Source organism: Mus caroli, chromosome 6, assembly GCF_900094665.2.
Source record: "Mus caroli chromosome 6, CAROLI_EIJ_v1.1, whole genome shotgun sequence".
NCBI classification, from domain to species: domain Eukaryota; kingdom Metazoa; phylum Chordata; class Mammalia; order Rodentia; family Muridae; genus Mus; species Mus caroli.
In genome coordinates, this window is record NC_034575.1 from 25121100 (window position 1) to 25147813 (window position 26714).

Below are 26714 nucleotides of genomic sequence, written 5' to 3' on the forward strand. Positions count from 1 at the left end.
TCATAACAGCTTTAAAATGCTCCTTAAAATTTTCTTACTACACTTCTCTACTGAAATTCAAAACACAGGTATTTGATATAGAAATTTAATTCAAATCTAAGTTCGAGAAAGTCTAGAAGGACATAACTGATCTAAATGGAATTTTGCTTCCTTAGCTCAAAAGTTCACTTATTTGTGTAAATCCTGTGGTGGCACAAGTAAGCCTTTGTTAAGTAACATCTCACGACTGACATACTCTTCCCTATCTTCAAACTTCAGTGTTCACCTCAGTGATGAGCACTAGTCCTGGGGGAGTGACTATAGACTGTTTCTGTCTAGAACATGTGAAATAGAACTGAGCATCCGTCTACAGCTAGTCATACTGTGCTATAAGACTTCAATCCCCAGTGAGGTAACGTCAGTGAATAAAACACTGAAATGCACTGTCCTCTCACTCTCTGGCACATGCATAAAAATTTGGCACACAGATTACCAGAGTAGCTTCCAATTAAAAATGAATCAGACTAGGAAATTTAAAAGGGATTTTGACTAGTTAGACAACTTAAACTGTCCTACTTAGTTGACAGCATAATCTAATGAAAATATCTGTGCTACGGCTCAGTACAGTTCCCCATATAGTCAATGTGTACCTTAAACTCCTGATCCCTCTGCTTCTGCTGCCAAGTGCTGGGACTACAAGTGTGTGCCACCATGTCTGGTTTGGCTTTTTTAACAAATGTTTTGGTGTTTGGCCTACATGGATGTGTTTGTGAGGGTGTCACATTCATTGGGACCTGACAGTTCCAATTACAGTTACAGACAGTTGAGAGCTGCTATGTGAGTGCTAGGAATTGAATCTGGGTCCCCTGGAAAAGTAGCCAGTGCTCTTAACTGCTAAGCCATCTACACACCTACACACACACACACACATGGTTTAAGGATATATAAGATCTTTACCAAGCAATATATATACTACTAAGCTGGCTACAAACTTTTAAGCACACACTGTAGCTCAACCACATTGTTCACTATTTTAAATTTTTACTCTTTTTGCTACACATAAAACATTTGTTGTTTGGTTATAGACACTTACGGATGTACCTCTGGCTGGCCTCTTGTTTCTGAAGTGCTGTGCTACTCTGCTCAGGACACACACAGCATTCTATCTACTTTATAGATATATTATCTGGTTTAAATATAAACTACCATTTGGTTTGAGCACACGGTACTGCCCTTTTACACGTGTGCTCAGCGGTGGCGCAGCTATTGCAGGTGTTTCTTGCTCCTAACAGCTAAGCGTATGGAATCTGGAGCAGTGGGCATGAGAATGCATGGAGCAACCGCTCAGATTCAAACAGCACTGAGAATTCAAATAGTTCTCACGTTTCCATTTGTATCCTCACATCTCCAAAGCTTGTAAAGATAACACTTTAAAAAAAAACAAAAAACTGGTCTTTACACTCTCTGCTACACAGAGGCATTGTCTCACACTTTCTGTCCATCTGTGCTTACTAACCTTCCTACTGTCAAGGCCATACATGTTTGAGTATTTCATCAACAGTTAACAAACACATAATTCACTTAATCCTATTAGGGCCCTCTGTAATTCAGGCTGGCCAGCTTTGACTCCTGATCCTCCTGCCCTCGCCTGCTCAAGCGCTGATACTACAGGTATGCAGCACTAAGCCTGTTAAAAAATACACATATATAAATAACTGAGGTAATGTCTTGCTATGTTGCAAGGCTGATTTACAACTCCTGGCTCCAAGCAATCCTCCTGCCTCAACTACCTGATTACTGGTACTACAGAGGCATGAACCACCAGGTCCAAATTCCTTTCTACTTTTTAAAGAGATAGAGTCAATAATTTGTCCAATGGCCCCAAACTCAAGCAATCTTCCTACTGAGTAGCTGCAACTAAACAGATGAGCACCATAGCTCCTGGCCAGTGTCTTATTTTCCAGAAAGGCAACAACAGATAGGATGAATATCATTTTATGGAAAATTAAAATCAAATCCAGAACTGGTTATCTTCTTGATAACCAGTGATAACTTGTTACTCATGGATGCCTAACTATATATTACTATATATGGTCATTAACAACCAGCAGGACTACTAACATGCACAACAAGTTAACATCTATGAAAAATACACCAGCACTGTTATGCACAGTGCAGATGTCTTTAACCTCTGAATTGGAAGGCAGACACAGGCTGATCTCTGGAGCTCACTGGCCAAGCAATCTAGACCAAATATGAGACTCTGCCTCAAAGATCAAGTAGATAGTTCCTAAGAACACCACCTGAGTGTGATATCTGGCCTCCACACACAAACACGTATGTATACACATGCCACATGTACAACATACTCAGACAATAACTCTCACACATACCAATTCCATACTATTATTTTTAAGATCCAAGCTGGGGGTGATGGCATACACCCAAGATCAGGAGGCTGAGGCAAGGGCAAACAGAAGGACTACCTGGGTCGAGAAGTGGGGGGAGGGAAGGGGGACACAGAGAATGAGAATAGAAACATTTAATCTAAACGTATGTTTATCGATTTAAAGTGCTAGGGGCTGGTCTCAGGGCCTCATACATTCTAGGCAAGCACTCTGCCACCAAGCTACAATCTCCCAATTCCACATCTTAGTATCTGTACGCTCAAATTAAACTCAACAATAGTGTACATGCCTGACACTATGGGAAAAGAACACTGAGTCAAGATGATCTGATTTTCTTTCCCTTCTGTTTAATTCCATGTTTACACAACTCAAAAACTAACCCTTGCCCTTGTAAAATGAGCTACTGTCTCTCAACATGCTTCAAGTACATCCTAATAGTACTGCACTGCTGAGGACCTGAGAATGGATCACGTCACAAACTGATTACAACTCTGACGCAATCCTCCTCTGAAGGAAAGAACAGCTAGTATACATCAGCTTCCCTAAGAGGAGAGGATGCTCCTATGTAGAGCATCAAGTTCTGAAGAGTGTACAGAAAGTCAAAATAGAACTTATGTTAAGTGACCTTGGGAGTGTGTGTCACTGTTAGAGACAAGCAGTATTTTACGTTAGGTTTTAGGGAAGGGATGCACGCAGCAGCTCAGTGGTGAGGGAGTCAGCCTGGATAAGCCAGGCTCCAAGTGTGATCCCAGCAACGGAGTGGAGACCGCTCTTCTCGGCTACATCTCAGAAAGCTCAGTGGGACGCACCCTTTGCTGGGACAGGGGGTGGAGCTTGTAACAAACCACACTTGGAATGCCAATTTTCTGACTTTAAATAGGTATGTATGATACATACATGAATGTTTATATTTGAAGTGTTTCATTAGAAACACTGAAGTTAAGAGACACAGGAATAAACCAGGCGTAGAAAAGCACAGATGAGCCCTGTGAAGAGAGAGCTCTTCTTTCTGGCACCATGGAAGGAAGCTGTGGAAAGGATCCAATCCCAGCCACATCGGTCTAAGGTCAATGTGCTTATGAACTGTGTCAGACTCAACCCCTCACAGGTAGCCTGCCACCATCCCTGGCTCTAGAGCTTGCAGGATCTTATGGCAATGAAGTCATTTCTCCTGGGCAGCTGCAGGTTTAGAAAACCTACCTCAGGACCTGAAGGAAAGAACAGCCTTAAGAATTCCCCATGTTAAAGAATTACAGATGTTCTTTAGTGTTTTTAGGACATAAAACTCTACAGGAAGCCGGGTAGTGGTGGCACACGCCTTTAATCCCAGCACTCGGGAGGCAGAGGCAGGTGGATCTCTGAGTTCGAGGCCAGCCTGGTCTACAGAGTGAGTTCCAGGACAGCCAGGGCTACACAGACAAACCCTGTCTCAAAACAAACAAACAAGCAAACTCTACAGGAAGTAGAGTGGTTTGATACTGGTACAGGCTGCAGCTTCTGATAGGGCTTAGTTCTGGGGTCACCCTAACACTAGTCACTGTATCACGATCTGCACTAGATCAGAATGTGGGAGGCTGGAATTAAAGCCAACTTCAGGATGTTTCAGTCCGTTTTGCTAGAGTAGGGGTTAGTCTAAATTGCAGGAGACTTGGAATCAGTTCTGAAGATGGCAAAGACAGCTCACAACTGTAGACCCATGAATTCCCATGCCCCTGGCTAGTGTGAGGACTTATACATACAGACAAGGCATCCATAGAAGTCTTTTTTTTTAAGTCAAAGAAAGGAAAAATTCAGTTCAGGAAAAATTTCTGGACAATCATCTCTCATAAAATATATGACTTTTATTTTCCTCTTAGATTTCAGAACTCTCATCACATACCTATAGATGGAGACTTAAAAGGGTACTTATCAGGAAGGTCCACTCTCACTTTCCACACCCCGCCTTCATATGGTGCTGTAACAGAAATAAAACGTGTTATCCATTAGAACTGTATCTCCAAATCAATAAATAAATCCAAGAACATTAATCCTTCTCTCTCCTGAAAAGCGCCTCAAATCAATTCCAAAAGAGCCAGGAACTAGCTGAACCAGGGGAGTTTCACTGTGGTCCTAGCACTTAGGAAGAAGATAAGGAAGGAGGATTGCTGTGGATTTCAGGCTAGCCTGGGCTACAAAGGGAAAATCCACTCCAGGCCAACTACGACCAGCAGAGTATGTATCTAACAGGAACAGAGCTGATATATGACAATTATCTTGTTCTGATTAGAATCTCTTATGTAGGAGACTGAGGCATGAGGACCCAAGGTTCAAGGGCCCCTGAACTAGTGAGCCAGCCTGAACACCTACTGAGACCCTGCCCCTGATTAAGGGGACTCAAGAGATGACTCAGTAGTTAACGATTGTTGCTCTTGCAGAGGAACCAGATTAAACTTTCAGTGCCCACATTGTAGCTCGCAACAACTATAACTCCAATCCCTGAGGATCTGACCTCTCTTCTGACCTCTAAAGGACACCAGGCACACACGTGGCATACATCCATACACATATGCAAAATACTCATACATTTAAATTTTTTAAAAAATCTTAAAAAGTAAGAGAGGGGGTGGGGGATGGGAGGATGACGAGGGAAGGTGGAGCAGCGGCAGAGCACTTACCTAGCATGCACAAAGCCTGAGGTCACCACCAGTACCAGAAAAAAAACACCATCTACTTTATTTTCCTTTAAAATCTCCGGAGTTGAGCCAATCATCACTCTTTCTTACTCCATCCTACTGAACACTACTCATTTGTTTGGAAAGAGACAGTCATGTTCCCTTTTCTGCTTCCTTAGCCAATCCCCCAGACAAAAACACAACCAGGAAATACACTTCCCAAGAAACACCTATGCGACCAACCATAATAGAACCCAGAACTCGTGAAAAAGGTAAGTGCATGACTGACAAAGGTCTCTTCCCTCGATGGTTCTAGTAGTTAGTTAAAACTTACTTTCCAAAGCCATGCAGTGCCTGTTGATAGCTCTACAGTCTAGTAGAGGTAGTAAAAAGCCCACATACCCACATGCGTACTTACTTCCTTGTGGTCCGTAAAACTTGACAACGAATTCATTGAGTCCTCCTAGGATCTTAACCTCATGTTTGCTTTCAATGCTGAGGTGGAAGGTAAAGGAAATTACACAGCTCATGAAAGAACTACAGCTAGTATCCTAGACACGCCAGTCTGTCGGTGTTATACAGATCTACAGGAGTTTAACAGTTTATATCCCTTATGAAAAGAATGTGGCTAAGCTTTGGCTTCAGAGAGGTCAGCAATATGAATTTACACTCTGGGTGCTTGTTCTCCCTACAAACTGGGAAAATATCACTTCCTGGGACCTGTGTCAAGTTTAAAGGGGGAAATGGAGCAAAGCTATGTATGGCGTTGGTTTTCACTCAGTCTTTTGCCCTATAGCTGGGTCTTCAGGTTTAGGTGTGGATCAGAACTCTGTGGTTAGAGTCGAATCGGCAACACTTCTAGTTCTCCCCAAACACCTGCGTAGCTTTGAGACCTCTTGAGGCATCTTTCACAGTCCTACGACTCAGGGCTGGGGAGACATCTCACTCTGTAACTTGTACAGCACTTGCTGTACAAACGTGGATCTGTGTCAGATCCCAGAACCTACATCAAAAGCTAGGCATGATGCTATGAAGCTGTAATCCCAACAAACACCATAGAAGCAAAGACAGGCAGGCAGATCCCAAGTACTCTACGGTCAACCGGTGTAACAAGTAAGTTTTAGGTCCTAGTGAGAATCCCCGCCTCCAAAAACCAAGGTAGGCCAGGCATGGTGGCATACACAGGAGGCAGAGGCAGGTGTTTCAAAGCTAGGGTGTTCTACAGTCAGGGCTACATAGTAAGACCTTGTAAGAAAAAAAACCACACCCCAAAAACCAAAGTAGACAGCTCTTAAGGCAACACCAAAGGTAGCTCTCTGGCCCCCACATCCACAAACACATTTAAATGCACATGTGTACACACACAGAATTCTGGCCTCCATCATCAGAATACACATGTGTGGACATGTGGTCCCACTGTTCTGTAAGTGTGAAGCTGGTAAAGAGAATATGAAGCATATGGCAAGGGTGGGGGCGGGGTCGTGGGAGGCTGAGGACCTGAGTTCAAGGCAAGTCTGCACTATACCCTGAGTTTTCAGAGTCAGTGCAGAATTACATAACAAAACAACACAGGAAAGGACAAAAGAGTTACAAGTGGGGGTATAGATAGTCCAGTGAAAGAACCTGTGTTCAGTTTCCAGCATTCTCTCTCACAGTTAATTTGAGAAAAAAAAAAAAAAAAAAAAAAAAAAGATGGTATTAGAAGAGTGAGGAGGAACATATCCTAACAAAGAAAAGGTCCAAACAGTTAAGTCAAAAAAGAAAACAGGGAGACTAGAGAAGTGGCTCAGTGATTAAGGACACACTGCTCTTGCAAATGACCCAGGACCCAGCACCAAGACAGGTTGCTCACAAAGGCCTGGAACTCCCACTCCAGGGGATTTGATCTGATGCCTCCTGGCCTCCTGAGGCTCTATAACCCTCCCCCCCCCCACACACACACAATAATTAAAGTTTTAAAAAGAAACTAAAAATGAAAAAGATAATATATAAAGGGTTTGAGGTATCTAAAAGCTTTTAAAATGCTATTTCCCTGCTACCAAGTGACAGAGAAGAAAAAGCAGCAGCAGTGTGGTGTGGCGCAGGCTGATGAGAGAACAAGCCCACCACCACCATCCGAGCCTAGAATAAAACGTACCGCTATTCAAGTTTTTGTTTCGCTTTCTTTATTTGAGACAGGGTCTCAGTATGTAGCCCTAGCTCTCCTGAACTCCCTATATGTAGACCAAGCAGGCCTTGAATTCAGAGACCCCTCTTGCGGCTGCTGCCCTAGTGCTGCACAGCTTTGTTTGTTTTTGTTTTTATTATATGTGAGTACACTGTAGCTGTCTTCAGACACCCCAGAAGAGGGCATCAGATTTCATTATGGATGGTTGTGAGCCACCATGTGGTTGCTGGGATTTGAACTCAGGACCTTCGGAAGAGCAGTCGGTGCTCTTAACAGCTGAGCCATCTCACTAGCCCTTTGTTTGTTTTTTAAAGCCAGTCCCTGCTGGTATGAATGAGATCTGATTTCATTCTCTTCTGGAAACTGACCTGCAAGACAGATGGAGTGCTGCTCTTCTAGGGAACACAGGTTCGATTCTCAGTGCCCCAAAGCATCTGTAACTCCAGTTCCAGGGGATCTGACTCTCCCTTCCAGCCTCTGGGGGCCAAAACACCCATATCTAGAGAAAGAAAATTGATGGCCTCAATCTGCACACACACATACCCTATGCAGTTAAAAGTCCCTCCTAAATACATGCCGATAGGTATTTACAGCTATGTTCACCAAAGCTCCTATCTGTAGTGTGTAACATTCAAAGGCCAGGAACAATCTTAACACAACACACTACACTACACCGGAGGAGCTGGGGCTATGGTAAAGCATGTAGCAAGGGCTGGCTGGGAATCTTAAATATTTACAACTGTGACTTATACTTGTGGGTGTCAACTAAAGGCATCTTTTCTGTCCTAAGTCAAAAGGCTGCAATAAAACAGCAAACCATTTTCATTATGACGTTTACCATTTAATCTGCCTGCATCTACTTGACAAAGATTCTCTCTCCTAAATCATGTTAAAACAAGATTAGGTCAATGTTCCTCTGCCTTTAGTATAACTCACATGCCAGATCCAACAGGTCTCTAACTACATGCTGAAACCTCAGCAGAGTCCATTTTGTATGAGAATCTAAAAGACCAACGGAATTAAAAGTATAAAAAGTACAAGTTTATAGTAAGAAACTGCTAAATTTATACTGTGGTGGAACTTTACAGACACTAAATCAGAGAGAAGAAAGGGATTCAAATTTAGTTCAAGGACAAACACAACACTGAAACAAGCCCTCCTTCCTTCCTAGATTTTACATACCTAGCATTTCACCTTAAGGGTTCTGTTTTTACCAGAACAATGATTAGCACTGAAGAACTTAAGTCCATTTCACTTTTAAAATACCAGCCACCCACCACCTTATTTCCCCAAATGGCATTATGGTTACACAATATAATATTTAAAGGCGAATGCCAAACTGACAAGAGACAACTGACATTCTTGGCAAAATGTGTCTATCAAGATTTTAAGTGATTTTTATATAGTTCAGAAATTTTCCAGCAAGAGAGAAAAGGACTAAGCCTATTCCATAAGAATGACATTACCAGGTCAAGGGCTTAGGAGCAAAAACATCACTGGGTCCTTAGCTTGCTGATAATGCTTTAACAAGCAAGTGGCCCTAAGAGCTGTGTCCCAAGGATGCACAGGGTGAGAATGTGCTTTTGTTTAGAGGCTCAAGATTCATGGCTGCTTCTTTCCATATTGAGACCAGGCTGTTTCCAACTCTCTTTTAAAGTGACCACAAAGGAAAGCTGCAAAACACCGAGCAGTTCTCAACGACCTGTCTATAAATATGAAAATTACCACACGCAGTAATGCTTGTATATAAAACTTTTTATGGAGATATTTAGTATTTAAGACGTACTATGGGGGAATAAAACAAAAAACAAAAAAAACAAACAACCTCCCCCCCCAAAAAAAAGGGAGGGGAAAAGGAGGCACTGGCACACAGAAAAGCTGTGAAGTGATGAAATCCCCAATGTAAAGAAAGAACTAGGGCAAATCATGTTTCTTTGAATCTGGAAGGAAGCACTACAGCGCAATCAACAAATGAATAGATAGTGTGTCTGGTGTTTAGTTTTGTTTTTTGAGACAGGGTTTCTCTGTGTAGCCCTGGCTGTCCTGGAACTCACTCTGTAGACCAGGCTGGCCTCAAACTCAGAAATCCACCTGCCTCTGCTTCCCGAGTGCTGGGATTAAAGGCGTAAGATCACAGTTCTATCAGAATCTGTTTACTAAAATCCTACCGGAATACTAATATACTAATAAAATTCTACTAAAATACTAATCTTCTACATAAGCACCATATGCCAAACAAAACGACTCTTAAACAGTGTCTGTCTACACAGGAACATAAGACATGCTAAGTAGAAAGCACAGTCCAGGCATGGTGACTCATGCCTATAATCCTGGCACTCAAGAAGGCAAGGCAGGAGAACTGACAAGAGTTTGAGACTAACATGGGCTAAATGTGAGTTTTAGAAGACAAGCCTTAGCTAAAGTGTGAGATCTTGTTTCAAAGACCAAACACTAAAACCCAAACAAACAAACAAACAAAAGTAGTAAAAGCAAAAACAATTAAAATTTGGAGTCAGACTTCTTCTAAGGCCAGCAAGGTGGCTTCCAGGTAACGGTACTTACTACCACCCTGATGGCCTTGAGTTTAATTCCCGAGACCTTCAGTCTTTGAGGACTACAGTCTGAGGCCACAATATCTTAAAAACAATGTTATTTGGACATGAAGAGGTAGGAACAAACATTAAAAGTGAAGGTTTGAGACAGAAGTGGTAGGTACACCTATAATCCCAGCATTTCAGAGATGCAGGTGTGAAGGAATGGAGTGTAAGGTCATCTTCAGGTCACAGTGAGGCTGAAATCTAGTCCCAAAAAAACGGAGCAGTAAAAATTAAAGTAATAAAACAAAACACAGCATAATTTTGATGCTAGATCAGGGAGATGCTAGAAAGTAAGGAAAGCCTGGGCAAGAACGAGCAGACAGCGGGCCTCCAGGGAGCAGATGCAGCAAGCAGGCCCAGAATCTCCATGCAAAGTTCCTGCCAGACACCCAGCTGTGTGCAGAACAGGGCGAGGACAGGCCAAACACTAAAAGCAAGAGCGGGATATGCAAAATCTCAATGAATATAATGACTGCAGAACTGACAAGATTTAGTAGACCCTGCAGTTGACTAAACAGGACACAGACACTAAGAAGCTCCAATGTTGCTAAAAGGCCATTTCACTGAGAGCCAGGGTCTTACTGTGCTGCCCTGGCTGGTCTGGAGCTCGCTATGAAGACCAGGCTGGCCTCTGCCTCCCAAGTGCTGGGATAAAAAGCATGAACTACCACATCCAGCCCATTTCACTTTATTATTATTATTATTATTATTATTATTATTATTAATTTTCTTGGAAACAGGTTTCATGTGTCCCAGGTCAGATCAACTCATTAGGCAGCCAGGGAAGACCCTGAACTTTTCCAAGTATCTCAGTTAAAGTATAAATTACCACTCCAGATTTAAAAAAAAAAAAAAAAAAAATTCTAGGGCTGGTGAGATGGCTCAGTGGTTAAGAGCGCCGACTGCTCTTCTGAAGGTCCTGAGTTCAAATCCCAGCAACTACATGGTGGCTCACAACCGTCCATAATGAGATCTGATGCCCTCTTCTGGAGTGTCTGAACACAGCTACAGTGTACTTACATATAATAAATAAATAAATCTTAAAAAAAAAAAAAACATTCTAAATTTCAACACCTATTTCCTAACTTCTAATTAATCTCCTAATTCCCTCTCTTTTCCTTCCAGAAAAAGAGTCTTCTATGCACAGCCCGGCATGGAGCTCACTATGTAGCCCATGCTGGCCTTGAACTGTCCATCTTCCTAAATCAGCTCTAAGTCAGTCTACTAGGGTTAGAGGTGCACCATACCCAACCCTACCATCTCCCAGCTTCCTGGTGAGTGACTCTTTATATTTTTAGAGTAAGAGTATCCCTTTGTAAATCTGACTGGCCTCAAACTCATGATTCTCCCATCGTCCATCTGAATGAGTAGAGGCATGCCACCACTAATTAATCTTGACCATTACTTCCTGTCAAACCACATCAACCTTAAGAGAGCAGCCAGCCCAGCTTTGTGCGGGCCCTGACGTGCAGATAGCAATGCCAACGCAGTCCCTGAAGACAGCGTTAAGCCAAGTGTTTACAAGCACTACTCAGATGCTGTCATCAAGGCACATGGGAGTCATTTCTAGAAAGCAGTCAAAGAAATATTCTCTTTGGCATTTTTCATGGTAACATATATACTCTATCTACAAAGTAATGAGTAAGAGGAAAGGAGCATGGCCAAGAGTGTTAAAGTGCTGGATTAAAGAATTAATAATTCCTTTAATAATTTTAGTAAGTATTGTTATCCACCCAACAGATGAACATTATCAAAGTGGTAACAACAATGGATGCAGAAACGAAGAGAAAGATCTTAGATATGCTGTCATCTCTCTGTGGAACACTTAACGTACCTTTAAGTCACAGAGCTACCTAGAAAAAGACCACTGGGCAGTGGTGGTGCACGCCTTTAATCTCAGCACTTGGGAGGCAGAGGCAGGCAGATTTATGAGATCTACAGAGTGAGTTCACGACAGCCAGGGCTACACAGAGAAACCCTGTNTGGGGNGGGGGGGGGGGAGACCAAGGTCTTCAACTTACTGTGGCTGGCCCTCCTTCCTGTCCTCTCCTAGACTAGCTAGCTGATTGATTGGTGTGGATGTCCAGAGATCACTAATTCCCTCCTGACTTGTATGACTCCAATAATCCAACAAAAAGGAATATGTCTTAAAACAAACTTTTTTTTTTTTCCGGTTTTTTCGAGACAGGGTTTATCTGTATAGATCTGGCTGTCCTAGAACTCACTTTGTAGACCAGGCTGGCCTCAAACTCAGAAATCCACCTGCCTCTGCCTCCCAAGTGCTAGGATTAAAGGCGAGTGCCACCACTGCCTGGCTTAAGACAAACTTTTTAAACATTAAATATCTTTGCAAATCCAGAGAACAAAAGGAAGACCACCACACATCTGCACACAGCTAAGGAGACCCTTATGGACAGGCTGGAATAACTTCTCTAGAGGATCTGACCACAGACAATACAGCCTCATACCCTCAGACTGTCCAACCTTTTTGACACTGTAATGTCTGCTGTCATCTGCAAACATTCTGGACCATGTTCACAGCTATCTTGGGATTCATGTGACCCAAATGCAAGTCAGCCATGCCTGCTAGGTGTTTTCCACAACACAAATGGCTGATACCTGCTGTTCTCTTTACTACTCCACGTGCACCAGGCAGAGCAGGCGTCAGTTACTAAGTGACATCAACAGCAAGTCAGTGCTGCTTTCATCAAAATTAGAAGGGGCCAGAGAACAGCACACACTGAGGCCTGTTTAAAGCAACATGCACAAAAAAGTGATAGCTTCAAGACCACTCACAGCCAAAATTTAAGTTGAGGAAAGCAAAGTACAAATAAATATACTAGCTGGTGTGTTAAGTGTGATCTTCTTGTGATCTACTGAATAAAGGATTCTATGTTCCAAAACAAACTAGTATGCTTTCATTCAGCTGAGCCCAGTTTCTACTGCCCTCTTGGAAGACTTTTAGGAGGAAATAGTAATTACTGTCATAAGTTTATTTTAAGAAACAGTCTAAAGTGATGTCGAGAACAGCAGCTTCTTCTTGAATCAAAGTCTGCTTAGAACTCACTGGAGCCAGGTCTGGTCGTGCAGGTTCATTATCCAGGTACTCCAGAGACCAAGGCTTCTGAACTCAAGTTACAGAGAGAGAGATCAAGTCCATCCTGGCAAACAGACTGTGTCTCAAAACAAAAACTAGGAAGACGACTAAGACTAAAGACCTGAGTTCAATCCAGGAACCTGTGTTACAGAATGACAAGCGGAATCTTGCCAAGTTTCCTCTGATCTCCACATACTGGTCACATACACAAGCAAATCAATATTTGAAGCTGTACGATTTATATTTATGATTAGGATTGGAAAAAAGGGAAGAAAAAGCTCAACTATAACATTGATTTTTTTTTTCTAAAAATCCACACACAGTGAAAATAAGCAAAGGAAAAGAAACCTTTCTGTGACAGGCGATAGTAGTTTGGTTGGTAACAATGCTGTGTAGCAAGCCTAAACTCAGCCAGGTTCAATGTCCGGAATCCCCGAGACCAGACATGGTGGTACACACGTGCCTATACAAACAAGTAAAGAAATACCTGGACTGGTGAGATGGTGTAAGCAGTTAAAAGTGTGTGCAGCACAAGCACAGAGTCCGAGTTCAATCCCTGGAACCTACATAAACGTGCAAGGAGAAAACTAACTCCACAAAGTTGTCTTGTGGCTGTTCATACCCACAATAATAAACAAAATTTTAAAAAGGAGTAATTTATTACAAATCATTTCAATAAATGAGCACAAAACCCTGGAAGTCAGGAGCAGTGACAAGAAAGGAAATTGGAACTAGATATGCAATGTGATACAAGGGGCTGCAGAGCTATTTTCGGCACCATACAAGAAACAGGGAATGCTCCATGTGAAGAGGACCAACAGAGGTGATTAACACAGCAAGAAACAGGCTGCTTGGTACAATTACAATATGAAAGTGGCTATGCTCTGTGGATGCTAACCTGGTAAGTAACAGAAGTGTGAGGTTTAAGTATGCATAGACAGTAAATAAGGTTGAACCATTGAGAGATACAGACAGGAAATGAAGACTCAAGTTGTCCACAAGGAATACTACTTAAATAATTCAAGGGGAAAACAACCCAAAATCATGTAGTGAATCAGGAGAAAACCAACCTAGCAACATGCACAAGAGTGGCTGTAGATATGGTAGGAAGATTTGACCTGGAAAAGCTGGCTACACTCCTGGGTTTCCTGCTTCCTGTCTGTTAGGAACAAAAAGGTATGCAGGCTTGAGTGTCTGAGACATCTAAACAGAAAGCAGAACACAAATGGCTCAGGCCTGTCACCTCCGAAGTCAAGGAGACTGGGGCACGAGGAGGGCAGGACAGACCACTGGGTCTGCTGAGACTGGAACAACCTCAACACATGAAGTATTTAGGCCTTAATTCCTTCCCCATTTTCCTGAAATTACAGGACACATCTCACATGAGACAGAGCTATAGCTTTAAATCACTTTTGATTACTAACATCTCAGAAAAGCAAATACAAAAACATACATTTATAATTTCAAATTCTAACACTACTAGTTTGGATTAGATCTTAACCTACACGAATCACATCTAGATTCACTCATCCAACCCACAGTGGGTCTGACACCGAGGCCACATTTTCCCTTGCCTCTTTCAGCTCTGCTGACTTTCATTTCCTGAACCACAAGTGAGCACACTCCTCCTCAGGGGCTGTGTCGCCTGTCTCTTCTGCCTCAGCCTGACTTCCCTGTTTCTACAGATAGCTGCTGCTTCTTATTCTTGGTGCAAGGTTTTAAATGCCACTTCCTCAAAGACCCTCCTGGGCACCTAAAGTACCCATCCAAACAAACTGTCAATTTATTCTGTTTTTGTTATTGTAGAGTATTATAGCTCCCCAATTCCTCTCTGCCCAGGCCTCACGTCCACCTCCTACTCGGCCCTATGGGAATTGTTTTGTTTTTGTTTTTATTTTTCTTCTGATTACATTCTCTTTTGCCATCAATAAAATTCAGGTTTTAAAGGGCAAGAAACCTATCCAATTCATTCATTCTTTAATCTAGGCACATGGAAGAGAGTGCCCTACATGGGAACTAAAGAAAAACTGACTAAATGAATACTGAGAACAGTTTTGCTAGACAGTGGGATCAGGAAGTGAATGTCTAAGGAAAACAGGTACTTGTATGCACACTCTCCTCCTAGCCCAGGAGGCTGAGGAGGCAAAGGGAGTTTTCCACAGGTGCTGATGCTGAGTACCCCAACGGTGCTTGCGTAGGAAGTAAGATAGCTTCTGAGTGCTAAACTTAAAGCCAACACAATGTCTGTGAGGAAAGGGATACTTTCTGGGAGCAGAGTAAAGAGAAAGTCAGGAATCGTTCTAACCCTTTGAAACTTGAAAGAAGATTTGAGATAAAGTCAGATGTACTCATAAAAGCACTCACAAGAAGCCTACCAGAAAACACTGACAGAGCGTCCACCTGAAGGAGAGAGAGAGGGCTTTCCTCCATAGCAAGGCTCAAGTGCGGCCAGGCTAAGTGTATTCATATGTGCCAAGGAACAGGTGTCTGCCAGAAAAGGAAGAACTACTGGCATCAAAGGAGACGTCAGGAAGGAGGGCTGCCAGGGGCCATGGCCACCAAGACCCCCGAGAGGAGAAGAGTGCTGGACACAGCACGGATTAATGAGATCATCTTCCGAAGCTTCTGTGCCAACTCTTTCTCAAATAACCCCCTGGCTGTGGCATCTGACTCCCTGCTATGTCTACCCACAGAGACACAAGACACTTGTCCAACTGACAAATACTGCCTTTCCAGTTTTAACTTTCAGATTTGTGAGATTAGTTCATCTAAGGCCAAAGAAATTACCTTGCCCTTAGTTCAAATTACATACTTATGTAAGAGATAAGGAAAATAAAGGATAGTTAGCATGAGAGGTCAGCATGTAAGACCCAAGTTCAATACCTGGGACCAACATGGTAGAAAAAGAGAACTGACTCCACAAGTTGTCCTCTGACCACCTCAGGCACACTGTGGCACAGTGGGAGGTTGGGGTGTGTGTGTCTGTGTGTGTGTGTGTGTGTGTGTACAAATATACACACAAGGGGAAGGAAGGAAGAAAAGAGCTTAAGAATCAAAGAATCATTTGAGGTTAATCCAAATCAGATGACTATATCCATTTCTTCCTGATAGATCGCACCATGTAGACAGGCTTGCTTCAGTACAGTATTTACACCTTAGAAACCACTACAAACCAGGGTTTCGCTTGCTCCAGGGCATCATTTACACACTGTCCGTGTTACTACTGCACAAAGTCTGCCATGAAGATGGCACTAAATGAAAATGTCCTTTGATATTTTCTTCTAGCTCCAGAAAACCAGAGTTCTGAAGCATTCTTTTACCATCAGTAGATGGTAATCTAAACACTGTGAGATGGGGGCTGGAGAGATGGCTCAGGGGTACATAGCACAAACTGTTCTTCCAGAGGACCCTGCTTCAATTCCTAGCATCCACAGGGTAGCCCACAACACTCCATAACTTCAGTCTTAAGGGATACAAATGCCAACTTCTGGCCTTTCAGGGCACTAGGCACTCAAGTGACACTTAGACAAACACACACAGGCAAAACACCCTTACACATAAAATACTTAAAAAAATTTTTTAAACCTAAGATGTAAAAGCTTATTTTATAGTTCTCAGAAAGAATTACAGAAGGGTGGTAATATGTCTTTAATCCCAGCACTCAAGAGACAGATCTCTGTCCAGGGCAGCCTGGTCTAAATAGCAAGTTTCAGTCCAGTGGGATAATGCAGAGAGACCCAGTCTTGGAAAAAGAAAGAAGGGGAAAGTCATTGAATAAGAAGGAAACTTATGAGCCGGGCGTGGTGGCGCACGCCTTTAATCCCAGCACTCGGGAGGCAGAGGCAGGCGGATTTCTGAGTTCGAGGCCAGCCTGGTCTACAAAGTGAGTNTTCTGAGTTCGAGGCCAGCCTGGTCTACAAAGTGAGTTCCAGGACAGCCAGAGCTATACAGAGAAACCCTGTCTCGAAAAAAACCAAAAAAAAAAACCAAAAAAAAAAAAAAAAAAAAAAAAAAAAAAAAAAAAAAAAAAAGGAAACTTATAAGTCTTTCGATCCAGCTGTTATATCATTTTTCTAGAGTACCAACCAGAGATGATTATGTCCAAAAACTCCTACTTTCTCTGCATTAGAAGTAAATTGCAAGGCTGGGCATGGTGGCACATACCTTTAATTCCAATACTAGGGGAGACAAAGGCAGGTGGTTCTAAGTTCAAAGCCGGCCTGGTTTACACATGGGGTTCCAGAATAGCCAGGACTACATAGACCCTGTCTCGAAAACAAAAACTAAAAGGAAATTACATGAGCCTATTACAGGAATGTTTGTTCGCCTTTTACGCCAGCTGCACCAAAGTAGAGTTCAGAAGGTTTTCTGTAGGAACCCTGCTCTGAAAAGATCAACTCTGTCTTAACAGCTTCAACATTTCTAAAGTAAAATAGTTCTCTTGTTATGCAGATTACGGCATAATCACTGAAGAATAATCGTGTTTCTTTGTTGGAGGCACCAGCTTAAGTATCTGCACAAGCCCAGTCTCCAAACCAAGGAGTATTTCCAAATACAAAAGAACTACTGGACTGCCTCTGGCTCAGCTGCCTCCTGAGAAGGGCAGGGCATGCCCTCTTTCCAGCCCACAGTCAAGGCAAGATCTCCATTAGAGTACTCCTGAGGTGTGGGCTACAGAGGTCCGAGTCCCCCAGTCCTTCCCCAACAAGTTTATTTCAAAAGTGAAGTCCCTTGTTTAGAACTCAGAATTCTCCGTAACAAAAGTCAATGTAAACTGATGCTGGCATGTATCTGGCATGCACTTTCTCGTTCTGAGATATTAACCCTCACCCACATCACTCTCTCTGCTAGAAAACCAATGTACTCAGAGTTCTGAACTGAGACACTCATGCCTCCCTCTATCACTGGAACCTCTATGCAAATGAAGCCCTTCTCTTTCAGATCCGAAGACAAAGGAAGAAAGATCAGAAGAACTATGTAATACGTGGCACAGGGAGAAAAGGTCAGGGGGCAAATGGCTTGGAAGGGGGAAGACCGATCTACGTACAAAAATAACTGTGGCACTCGCATGACTTGGTAGTGGCATGACTTGGATCCCGGTATGTGGGAAGTGAAGGCAGCAGTTCAAGGTCATCTTCAAGAGCAGTCTGGGCTACACGAGACCCTGTCTCAAAAAGGAGGGTAGGGTATACAGGGCTGGGGAGATGCTCAGTCTGGCAACAAGAGGTCCGGAGTCCAGATCCCTAGGCACCCTCAGAAAAACATCTGACTCACTTCTGATTCCAGTACAGAGGAAGCACAAGCTTATCTTTGTTTGGGAGGAAAATGAATTTTGGGGAGAAGCTGATAGATAAGCCTTGTATAAAGAGTAGCTCCAAGCTGGGTGTGCTGGTGCAAGCCTCTAACCCTAGCACTGGGGAGACCAGACACAAGAATGTTTCAGTGAGTTTGACACCAGCCTGGAATCACACCAGGTTCTAGGTTAATCTGGCCTACATAGTAGGATTGTCAAGGAAAGAAAGGGAGGAGAGAAGGGGAAGAGGAAGGGGAAGAAAGAAGGAAGGAGAAGAGAGAACGAGAGAGAGAGAAAGAGAGAGACAGACCGACCCCAGTGTGGGTGGCATATATATTTAATCTTTGCAATGCCCTTAAGTTCAAAGCTTTAAAAGCAGGAAGAGGCAGGGAGAGAGGGAGAGAGAGAGACAGACAGACAGACAGACATAGACCCAAAACAGTATTGCCCTGGTAGCAAAAAGCAGAGGAAGACTGAAGGAAGCAAACAAGGCAGAGAGAGCCCTCCAGCCGTGAGGCTGCTACAACAGGAGCATGAAGAAGAGTACCAACTGTGGAATAAACGCTTGCCTGCAAAGCCTGGCTGCCCTGGATTCCATAAGGGTGTGCAGAAGGAACCAACTTCACAATGCTGTTCTCTGTCCTTTTGCTATAGGGGGACACACACCACCTACCCCACACATAATTTTTAAAATTACTCAATATAAACCAAGTATACTTCCATATAAAGTTGAAGTTTTAGAGCTCAAACTTTCAAAGTTGGGAAACGCAAGGCCAAGCACAGTGGTACACATATTTAATCTCAGCACTTGAGAGGTAGAGGCAGGCATATCTCGAGTTTAAGGCCACCTGGGTCTACACAGTGAGTTCCAGGACATCCAAGGCTATCCAGAGAGACCACGCCTCAACAGCCCACCCCCCATAACTGATTGGAAAACACAGTATTTAAGTCAATCAGCATCATTATAAAATTAAAAAAAGCCTAAGTGTTTATTGTTTATAATTTTTTGTTTATTTTTTATTGTTACAAATCATGAAGCATCCACAGCTACCCCACCACTGCCCTTATTTCCAATATCCAGCTACTATTCTAAGCATATGTGGCCTGTTTGTCTCATCTACGCCCCACTGCTGTCTCATAAGGACACCAATACATTTTACAAATTAAGTTAAAATTAAAAGCCTTACCTCCAGACCCCTGCAGAGTGGACAGAGAATCAAGTCTGACTTGGCCGGTCCTGTTCTTGCCCGCACTCCCAGACTTTATACTTACACCGAGGTAACATCTGAAGGAGGACATGCAAGAGTGTACCATGCATACTAGTAGGAACACATACTTGCTTTCCTTTCTCCTTGGAACTCAGTTCAGATCTTAGAACCCAGGTGGGTCACTGGCTTAAGGAGAGAAAGTTATCAACTAAGCATCCACTAGGTATGACACCTACTGCCAGGAGACGATGAGTTTACAATGCCAAATACTAGCTCACAGATCAACTTTTAAACAGCAGGTCTGAGAACAGAACAGCCCATACAGAAATGAAAAGATCCTTGACACTCAGATATTGCATCAATATACTCTGAGGTCACATCACATGATACAGTGTGGAAAAGCACAAGCTCTCACTGACCCAGGTTTCAACAGGAGCCTTATGAAAGTAACTTTAAGGCGGGCAGTGGTACATGCCTTTAATCCCAGCACTTGGAAGGCAGAGACAAGAGGATTTCTGAGTTCAAGACCAACCTGGTCTACAGAGTTCCAGGACAGCCAGAGCTACACAGAGAAACCCTGTCTCAAAAACCAAAAAAAGACCAAAAAAAAAGAAAAAAAGAAAAGAAAGTGCCTTTATCTCTGAGCCCCCTGGTAGTAGGCCACACCCTGCCCCCTGGTCAGAGTTATCAGTATGATGACACAGAATTTAGTTCAAAGTCAAAGCTCCAGACGAAGGAAGCCTAAGCTGACTACCAGTGTCTGCAATTTTACTTAACCTAAGCCTGAGTTTCTCCTCTGTAAGACACCATTAGTTATCCCCTACAGTCATTTTGAGGACCAAGGAAGCCATGCAGAGTACTAAAAAAACAAGTGCATGCTTGGCACAGGACACACAGCCACGTCAGTGGGTACTGCTACTGAGAGCATGGCTTGGCTTAGAGGAGGCATTCAGAGCCTTTGCCACTGGTGTAAGCCTCAGGATAACGACAAGCAACCTCCTCCACCGCCGCCACGAGGCGTGGTCTTTAGGGGAAGCTGCGTCTTTCCCTGAGGTTGTGAAAGTAACTTTTATAGCTTTACAGGAATGAAAGAAACACATTTCATAAAACCACTGACTTGCCTCCCTTCGGTTAAAGGAAGAGTTCTTGATGTGCTCCAGTCTTTAATCTATGCAGTATTCCACTGCTAGTGCCTGCAGGCAGGCAGATAATACCCTTACCCTGGAAACCCCTCTCTATGGCTCTCAGAGCACGCAGCTAGGAGCACTAGGAAGAAGACTGAGGCAAAGCAGCATCCACTCAACAGTGGGACATGAACCCCCAGAGCTGCTTGCTTATACCCATGACCACAACAGTAGCAAGACAGTAACTGTTGGTTTCCCTAAGCAGATAATTACATCTGTTTCAGGACTCTAGAAACAAAATTTTAATGGGCATTATAACTGGCATAATCTTCCAATAAAGGTATGAAATTCATCTGGATATAGTGACTTATTCCTATAATCCTAGCACCTCAGAAGCCGGGATAGGAAAACTGCCGTGGGTTTAAGGGTCAGGCTGGGTTATGTAGCTCAAAAACATTTCAGTTCTCCATGCAGATCCTCAACTTAAGGAGAAGTCAAGCAGAAACAGGAGAATAATCTTGACCTTAGCTTTCTCCACCACAGAAGCCAACACACTTGGGTTTCCACAGTTTGACCAATTTTTGTCCTAAATTTTTCAGTTGTTTGAAACAGAAGATGTACAAGTGGTTGGTAATTTTGTGTTCTCTTTTCTCTTACTTTTCGTCACATTTACTCTGATGGAAGGGCCCATGTGTGGGAGCACACGCCAAAGGCCAGAGGGCAGTGTGTAGAGTAGGTCTTCTCCCCCTACCACGTGGGTCAAGAGGGTCAAATGCAGGGAACCAGACACAGCAGCCAGCCTCCATCCACTGGGCACCCTGCCAGCCACAATCTCTCACTTTAAAAACATTTTCCTATGTCTGACTTCTAACTGAAATTTTAAAAAATGAAAAAAAAAAAAAAAAAGAGAGAGAGAGAAGAAAACACAAACATATACAAAAATACCCAAACAAAGAAAAAGAAAAAACTAAAAACCCTTAAACTAACAACAAACCCAGGACCAATCGGAGCCACTCTATCCAGGCTGCAGCACTGACTTCGGATGTACAAGTCACACTTCATTTTGAAAACTAAGAAAAAGAAAACCGCTCTTCTACTATAGACTCCATTTCTGACAATGGAGGTAAGAGGCTTCACGGTTACACAGTACATAGACCATCCTGTTCACTTGCTTAATAGTGGCCAAACCACCTATACAGGAGGAGTCCCATTTGTTCAGTCTCACACGATACCTACAAACTCAAGATTACATTGTTCTGTTCTGTTTATTTTAGAATGGTCACCTTCCATCCAACTGCTCCACTCTGTGCCAACTGTAAACATGAATTCACATCTGCTAAGTGCAGAAGTCAATCAGAGCACCAGCCCTAGCCAGGAACATCCTTCCCACTGTCAAACTGTGCGCATACACATTTGTGCTTTAAGGGTATACATGCTGAGTTGGAGAAGGTGACAGAGTAAGGCTGACAGGATCTGCATGTCCCTAACGGTCCCGAGAAGCAAGCCCAGGCAGGGATATGGTGTGATGCACACTCCTCCTGTTCAGCACTTTATATTTCCAGTATGGTTCCCTTAGAAAACTCTTCACAGATTAAGTATACACTAATAAAAGGGCTTTATTTTAGAGATAGCATGAAGGAAAGTATCTAATTTAAGAAATATAGTTAAAACTTAAACTAAGATCCAGGAAAATGACTCTACATGCACAGGATTCTCTCAATTAAACATAGCAAACCAAGCCCAGTGTGGTAGTGCACACCTGCCGCCCAGCTCTCAGGAGGCAAGGGCAGGAGTGGTACGAGTTCAAGGCAGCCTGGTCTACAGACCCTGTCGCCAAAAGACAAAGATCAAATTTAAAAACACAGTTGAAGCTGGAGAGCTGGCCGAGTGGTTAATAGCACCGAATGCCCTACAGAGGATGAAGGAGTTTGGCTCCCAGCAACCACACAGTGGCTCACAACTGTCTGCAACTTCAGCTCCAGTGGATCTAATGCTCTCCTCGGGCTTTTGCAGGCATGCAAGTGGTACACAGACAGACGTGCAGGCAGAACATCCATACTATAAAATACAAATTTTAGAAATAGAACCATAGTGATTACTTAAAACAAAGTTAAAATAGCCTCATGAAAGGCACTTTCCAAAAATACAAATTCTTAAGAATTACCAACCCAACACAAAACTATACCTATCCTATTTGACAACAAAGAACACCTGTGACGTTCAGCTGTTAAGCCACTTAAAACAGAAAAGCCTGGATGAGATTCAATACACCATGTACCAGGCTATAAATATTTTCACACTAGGATAGCCAATTACCAACCTGAGATCAGCTTAAAAGAAAAACCATCCCTACTGCTTCAAAAGGTAAAAAGCAGATAGAGAAACTTACAAGTTTGAAACTAAAATGTAAAACTCAGCAAGATGTAGGACACATGCCAATCAATAATTCCCACCTTTACAGAGTCTGAAGTAGGGTGATCACCAGTTCCAGGTCACTGTATGCAACAGACCAAGACCCTGTCTCAAAACCAAGTGGGCTGACCGCCGTCACATTAGTTAGTCTGAAGAGAGTCTAATGCTAGCTGGCCCGGGCTGCACTCACCTTTCACTTCAGCCTTCTTGGTGCTGCTGAGCCTATGAGCAGGCCCAACCACACTGAGCATGGCTCTTATTTTTAAACACTACAATTTTAGGCAAAAATAAAACAAAACACTACTGTTTTATATCCTGCCTCTGAGTGCTTGCAAGATGACACTCATTTTCCAGCTCCATGTCTACAGGCTGTCCCCTTGTGCTCATCCCGGGGTATTACAAATCCCAAGCAGTCACTTAAAAGTCCTAGTCCTTTCGTGCCGGTTTACAGTCTCCGCTTCTGACCAGCCCTCTCTTTTCTCCCAACTTTTCAACTCCAGTGCTCCTTTCAAAAAGCCCTTTCATGACCAAGACTGAGTGCTATCTCCCAACAGCTTCCTTTGCCTAAGTGAGCTGAGATATGTCTCTCTCCTCTGTGTACCTGACACAGTCAAGACTGGAGAGATGGCTTAGTGGGTAAGAGCACCGACTGCTCTTTCAGAGGTCCTGAGTTAATTCCCAGCATCCCGTGGCAGCTCACAACCATCTGTAATTGTGCTCCATGGGGTCTGATGCCTTCATCTGGTGTGCAGATGCAGAAGCAAACCAAACACCCATATATATAAATTATCTTCAGGAAAATATCTAACTCACCCTCCTGATTCAAGCTTCCTAGAATCCAGGATGGAGAGGAGCCATGTTTCTGCTCCTCTTGGCATGACCACTTTGCAAAGAGTCTGAAAGAAAAGCACTAAACAGTATCTGATTACAAAGGAGTATGACCAATGATGGTGGCAAACATCAGTAATCCCAGAGAGAGGCAGACAGATCGCTCTGAGTTCAAAGCCAGGCCGGTCTACAGAGGTGAGTTCCAAGACACTGAGGGATACGTAGAGAAACCCTCTCTCAAACAAAAGAATGAACGAAAGAAAAAGTTTCATGTACAAAAACTACTAAAATACACATGTAAAATTACCTTCAAACTTTGTGCAAAGTGTGTATAAAACAAAAATGTTGTGTTTAAATTTGAGCCCATTCCCCCAAATACCTTATCTAGAATATGTAAACATTTGAAATGTCCAGAACCCAAAACACTTGCAATCCTGAGAATTCCAGATTACAAACACTTGGTCTATAATGAGCCAGATTAAAGTTAAAAGTTAAAAGATCTATAATAATACAGGATTTGGTCCTGGAGAGATGGCTCAATAGTTACGAGGCTGGCTGTTGTACCAGAAGACTCAGATTCCCAGCAGTGACAGGGCTGGTCACAGCTGAACCCTGGACCCTACTTACCCATAGATCCCAAGTGCTGCAACTATAGGTATGCACAGCCACACCAAGTTAATGCCTGTTGTTCTTTACAACAACAACAAAACAAGACTACAGAAACAAAGAGAAAAAAGAAATTTACTGCTTGTATTTATATATTATTTGAAAAAAACTTGGCCAGATCTTTGTCTCATCTACTGAATCATCCATCCTGCTTTTTCAGATGGCCCTGAAAAACAAAACTGAAACAAGATAAGGACCACAAGTTTCCCACTCCTAACATATACATATAACAGATTTACCTGCTGCCCAGGACACAGCGAAAAGATGTTTTAGCCTGGCCTGCATCCCATCAGACAAGGGCGACTACTATCCTGCCTTAATCTTACACCTGTAACACTAGTCCTACAGTGGACAAGTTTGCCCTAAACAGGAAAACTGTAGACATGCTTGGGTAAGCAGGTGATGCACTGACTCAGGCTAGCACTGCAGGAACAGCCTTTCACAACACTTTAGCTAATTCCAGGATCCATTTCTAGAAATGAAGGGGAAACAGCATCTCATCACTGGCTTAATCTTTCCAGTGGTACAGTGCTTGCCTGTCATGTCCAAAGCCTTAGGTTTATTCCTGAAGTAGAAGGATGCCCCCTGACAGCCCATGGTGAAGTTTCAAACCTCCATAGATACTTATTTTTTTCCAAGGGTCCTCCTTTCGTTGACTGATGGGAAGACACCAGAGAAGTATGAAGTGAAATTCTACAGATTCCAGAGTAGTAGGCCCAGATCAGCCTGTCTACCAACAGAAACCCACAGTTGGTCAGACACACCTGCACTCAAGTACATACACACTTATATCCACCAACCGCCTTCCATGCTTTCTTGTTTGACTCTTTTCACTATGACACTCAGCTTCTTTAGGGAAACATTCTCTGGTGTGGTCTCATGTCTGTAATCCTAGCACTTGGGGGAACTGAGACAAGGAGTGCCAAAGTTTAAGGCCAGCCTGGGCTACAAAATAAATTCCACTAGATTACAGTATAAGACTCTATTACAAGAAACAACAAAGAATCAACTGTGCACATTTCCAAAGCTTGGTCCCTGCTCTGTGCTTATGGCTAAAGTGCCCTGAGGAACTGGGCCATGGTGGCACACACCTCTAATTCCCATACTAGAAGACACAGACAGGCAAATCTCAAGTTCAAGGTAGCATGATCTACACAACAAGTTCCATGTCAGCAAGAGCTACATAGTAATGAAACAAAGTAAAAAATAAAATGGCAAACTACATATGCTACTTATTCAGATGTTATGATCATAAAACAGGAACAATATTAGTAACAATGCATTAACTTTGCTTTTAAAAAAATATTTGTGTCTTGTACTCATGTGTACAGGTGCCTGCAGAAGCCAAAAAAGGGCACCCAACCCCCCTGGGGTTAAGTTACAGGTCATTGTAAAGTGTCTTGTATGGGTGCTGGGAATGGAATGTGGGTACTCTGCAAGTACAGCGAATGGAATCATCTCTCCACTACCACCTATCCCCTTAAGAAACAGACTTGCTATACAGCCCAGACTGGACAAGAAGTTACTATACACTACATCCCAAAAATGGAACATCTAAGTTCAAAGTGAAACCCACGTACCCCAATCCCAACCCTCCTGAGGAGCAGGGAGTAAAGGCAGCGGTCACTGTGCCTGTTTTATCTTTCTGGTTTCATTTGTTTTGAAATGAAGTCTTGCTATAGCCCAGGATTGACCTTTTACTCCCTCATCCTCCTCCTTCAGCCTCCCGATCAAAGTCATCTTTAGATAGATATATAACTAAGACCAGGTAAAGAAGGGAAAGAAAGATGCAGAACATGAAATACTCCACACAAGCTCATGTTTGATCCCTAACTAGTAGCACAGTTCTCTCTCTCTCTCTCTCTCTCTCTCTCTCTCTCTCTCTCTCTCTCTCTCTCCAAACCAGGCCTTCCCTGCCCCATAGGCCACAGTCCCCCTCAAACCATAAGTAAATTAAAGTCTACTTATAGAAATGAGAAAGTAACTACTACACTACTCAAGGCGCACTTATAACCCCGGTATTCTCAGGGGAAGCAGGAGGACCAAACTGGGCCACAGAGCAAACCCATGATATAAATAAGCACTTAGTATGTACCTTTAATTCAAGCACACATGAGGCAGACAGGCAGACCTCTGAGAGCTCAAGGCCAGCAGAGGCTACAGTGAAACTTTGTATCAAAAAAACAAAAGAAGAAGAAGAAGAAGAAGAAGAAGAAGAAGAAGAAGAAGAAGAAGAAGAAGAAGAAGAAGAAGAAGAAGAAGAAGAAGAAAAAGCAGTAGGAAA

At 43.0% G+C, this 26714-nt stretch overlaps 1 protein-coding gene across 1 annotated transcript in view; it reads right to left on the minus strand.

Annotated features, from left to right (window-relative positions):
* Positions 1–26714, minus strand: part of Ube2h (ubiquitin conjugating enzyme E2 H) — a 93389-nt gene that overhangs the window by 44996 nt on the left and 21679 nt on the right. Inside the window, exons 2-3 of the mRNA XM_021164600.1 lie at positions 5457–5533; positions 4267–4341 (exon numbers count right to left, since the gene is read on the minus strand). Coding sequence (XP_021020259.1) covers positions 4267–4341; positions 5457–5533 — 152 coding nt within the window. The remainder of the gene's footprint in view (positions 1–4266; positions 4342–5456; positions 5534–26714) is intronic.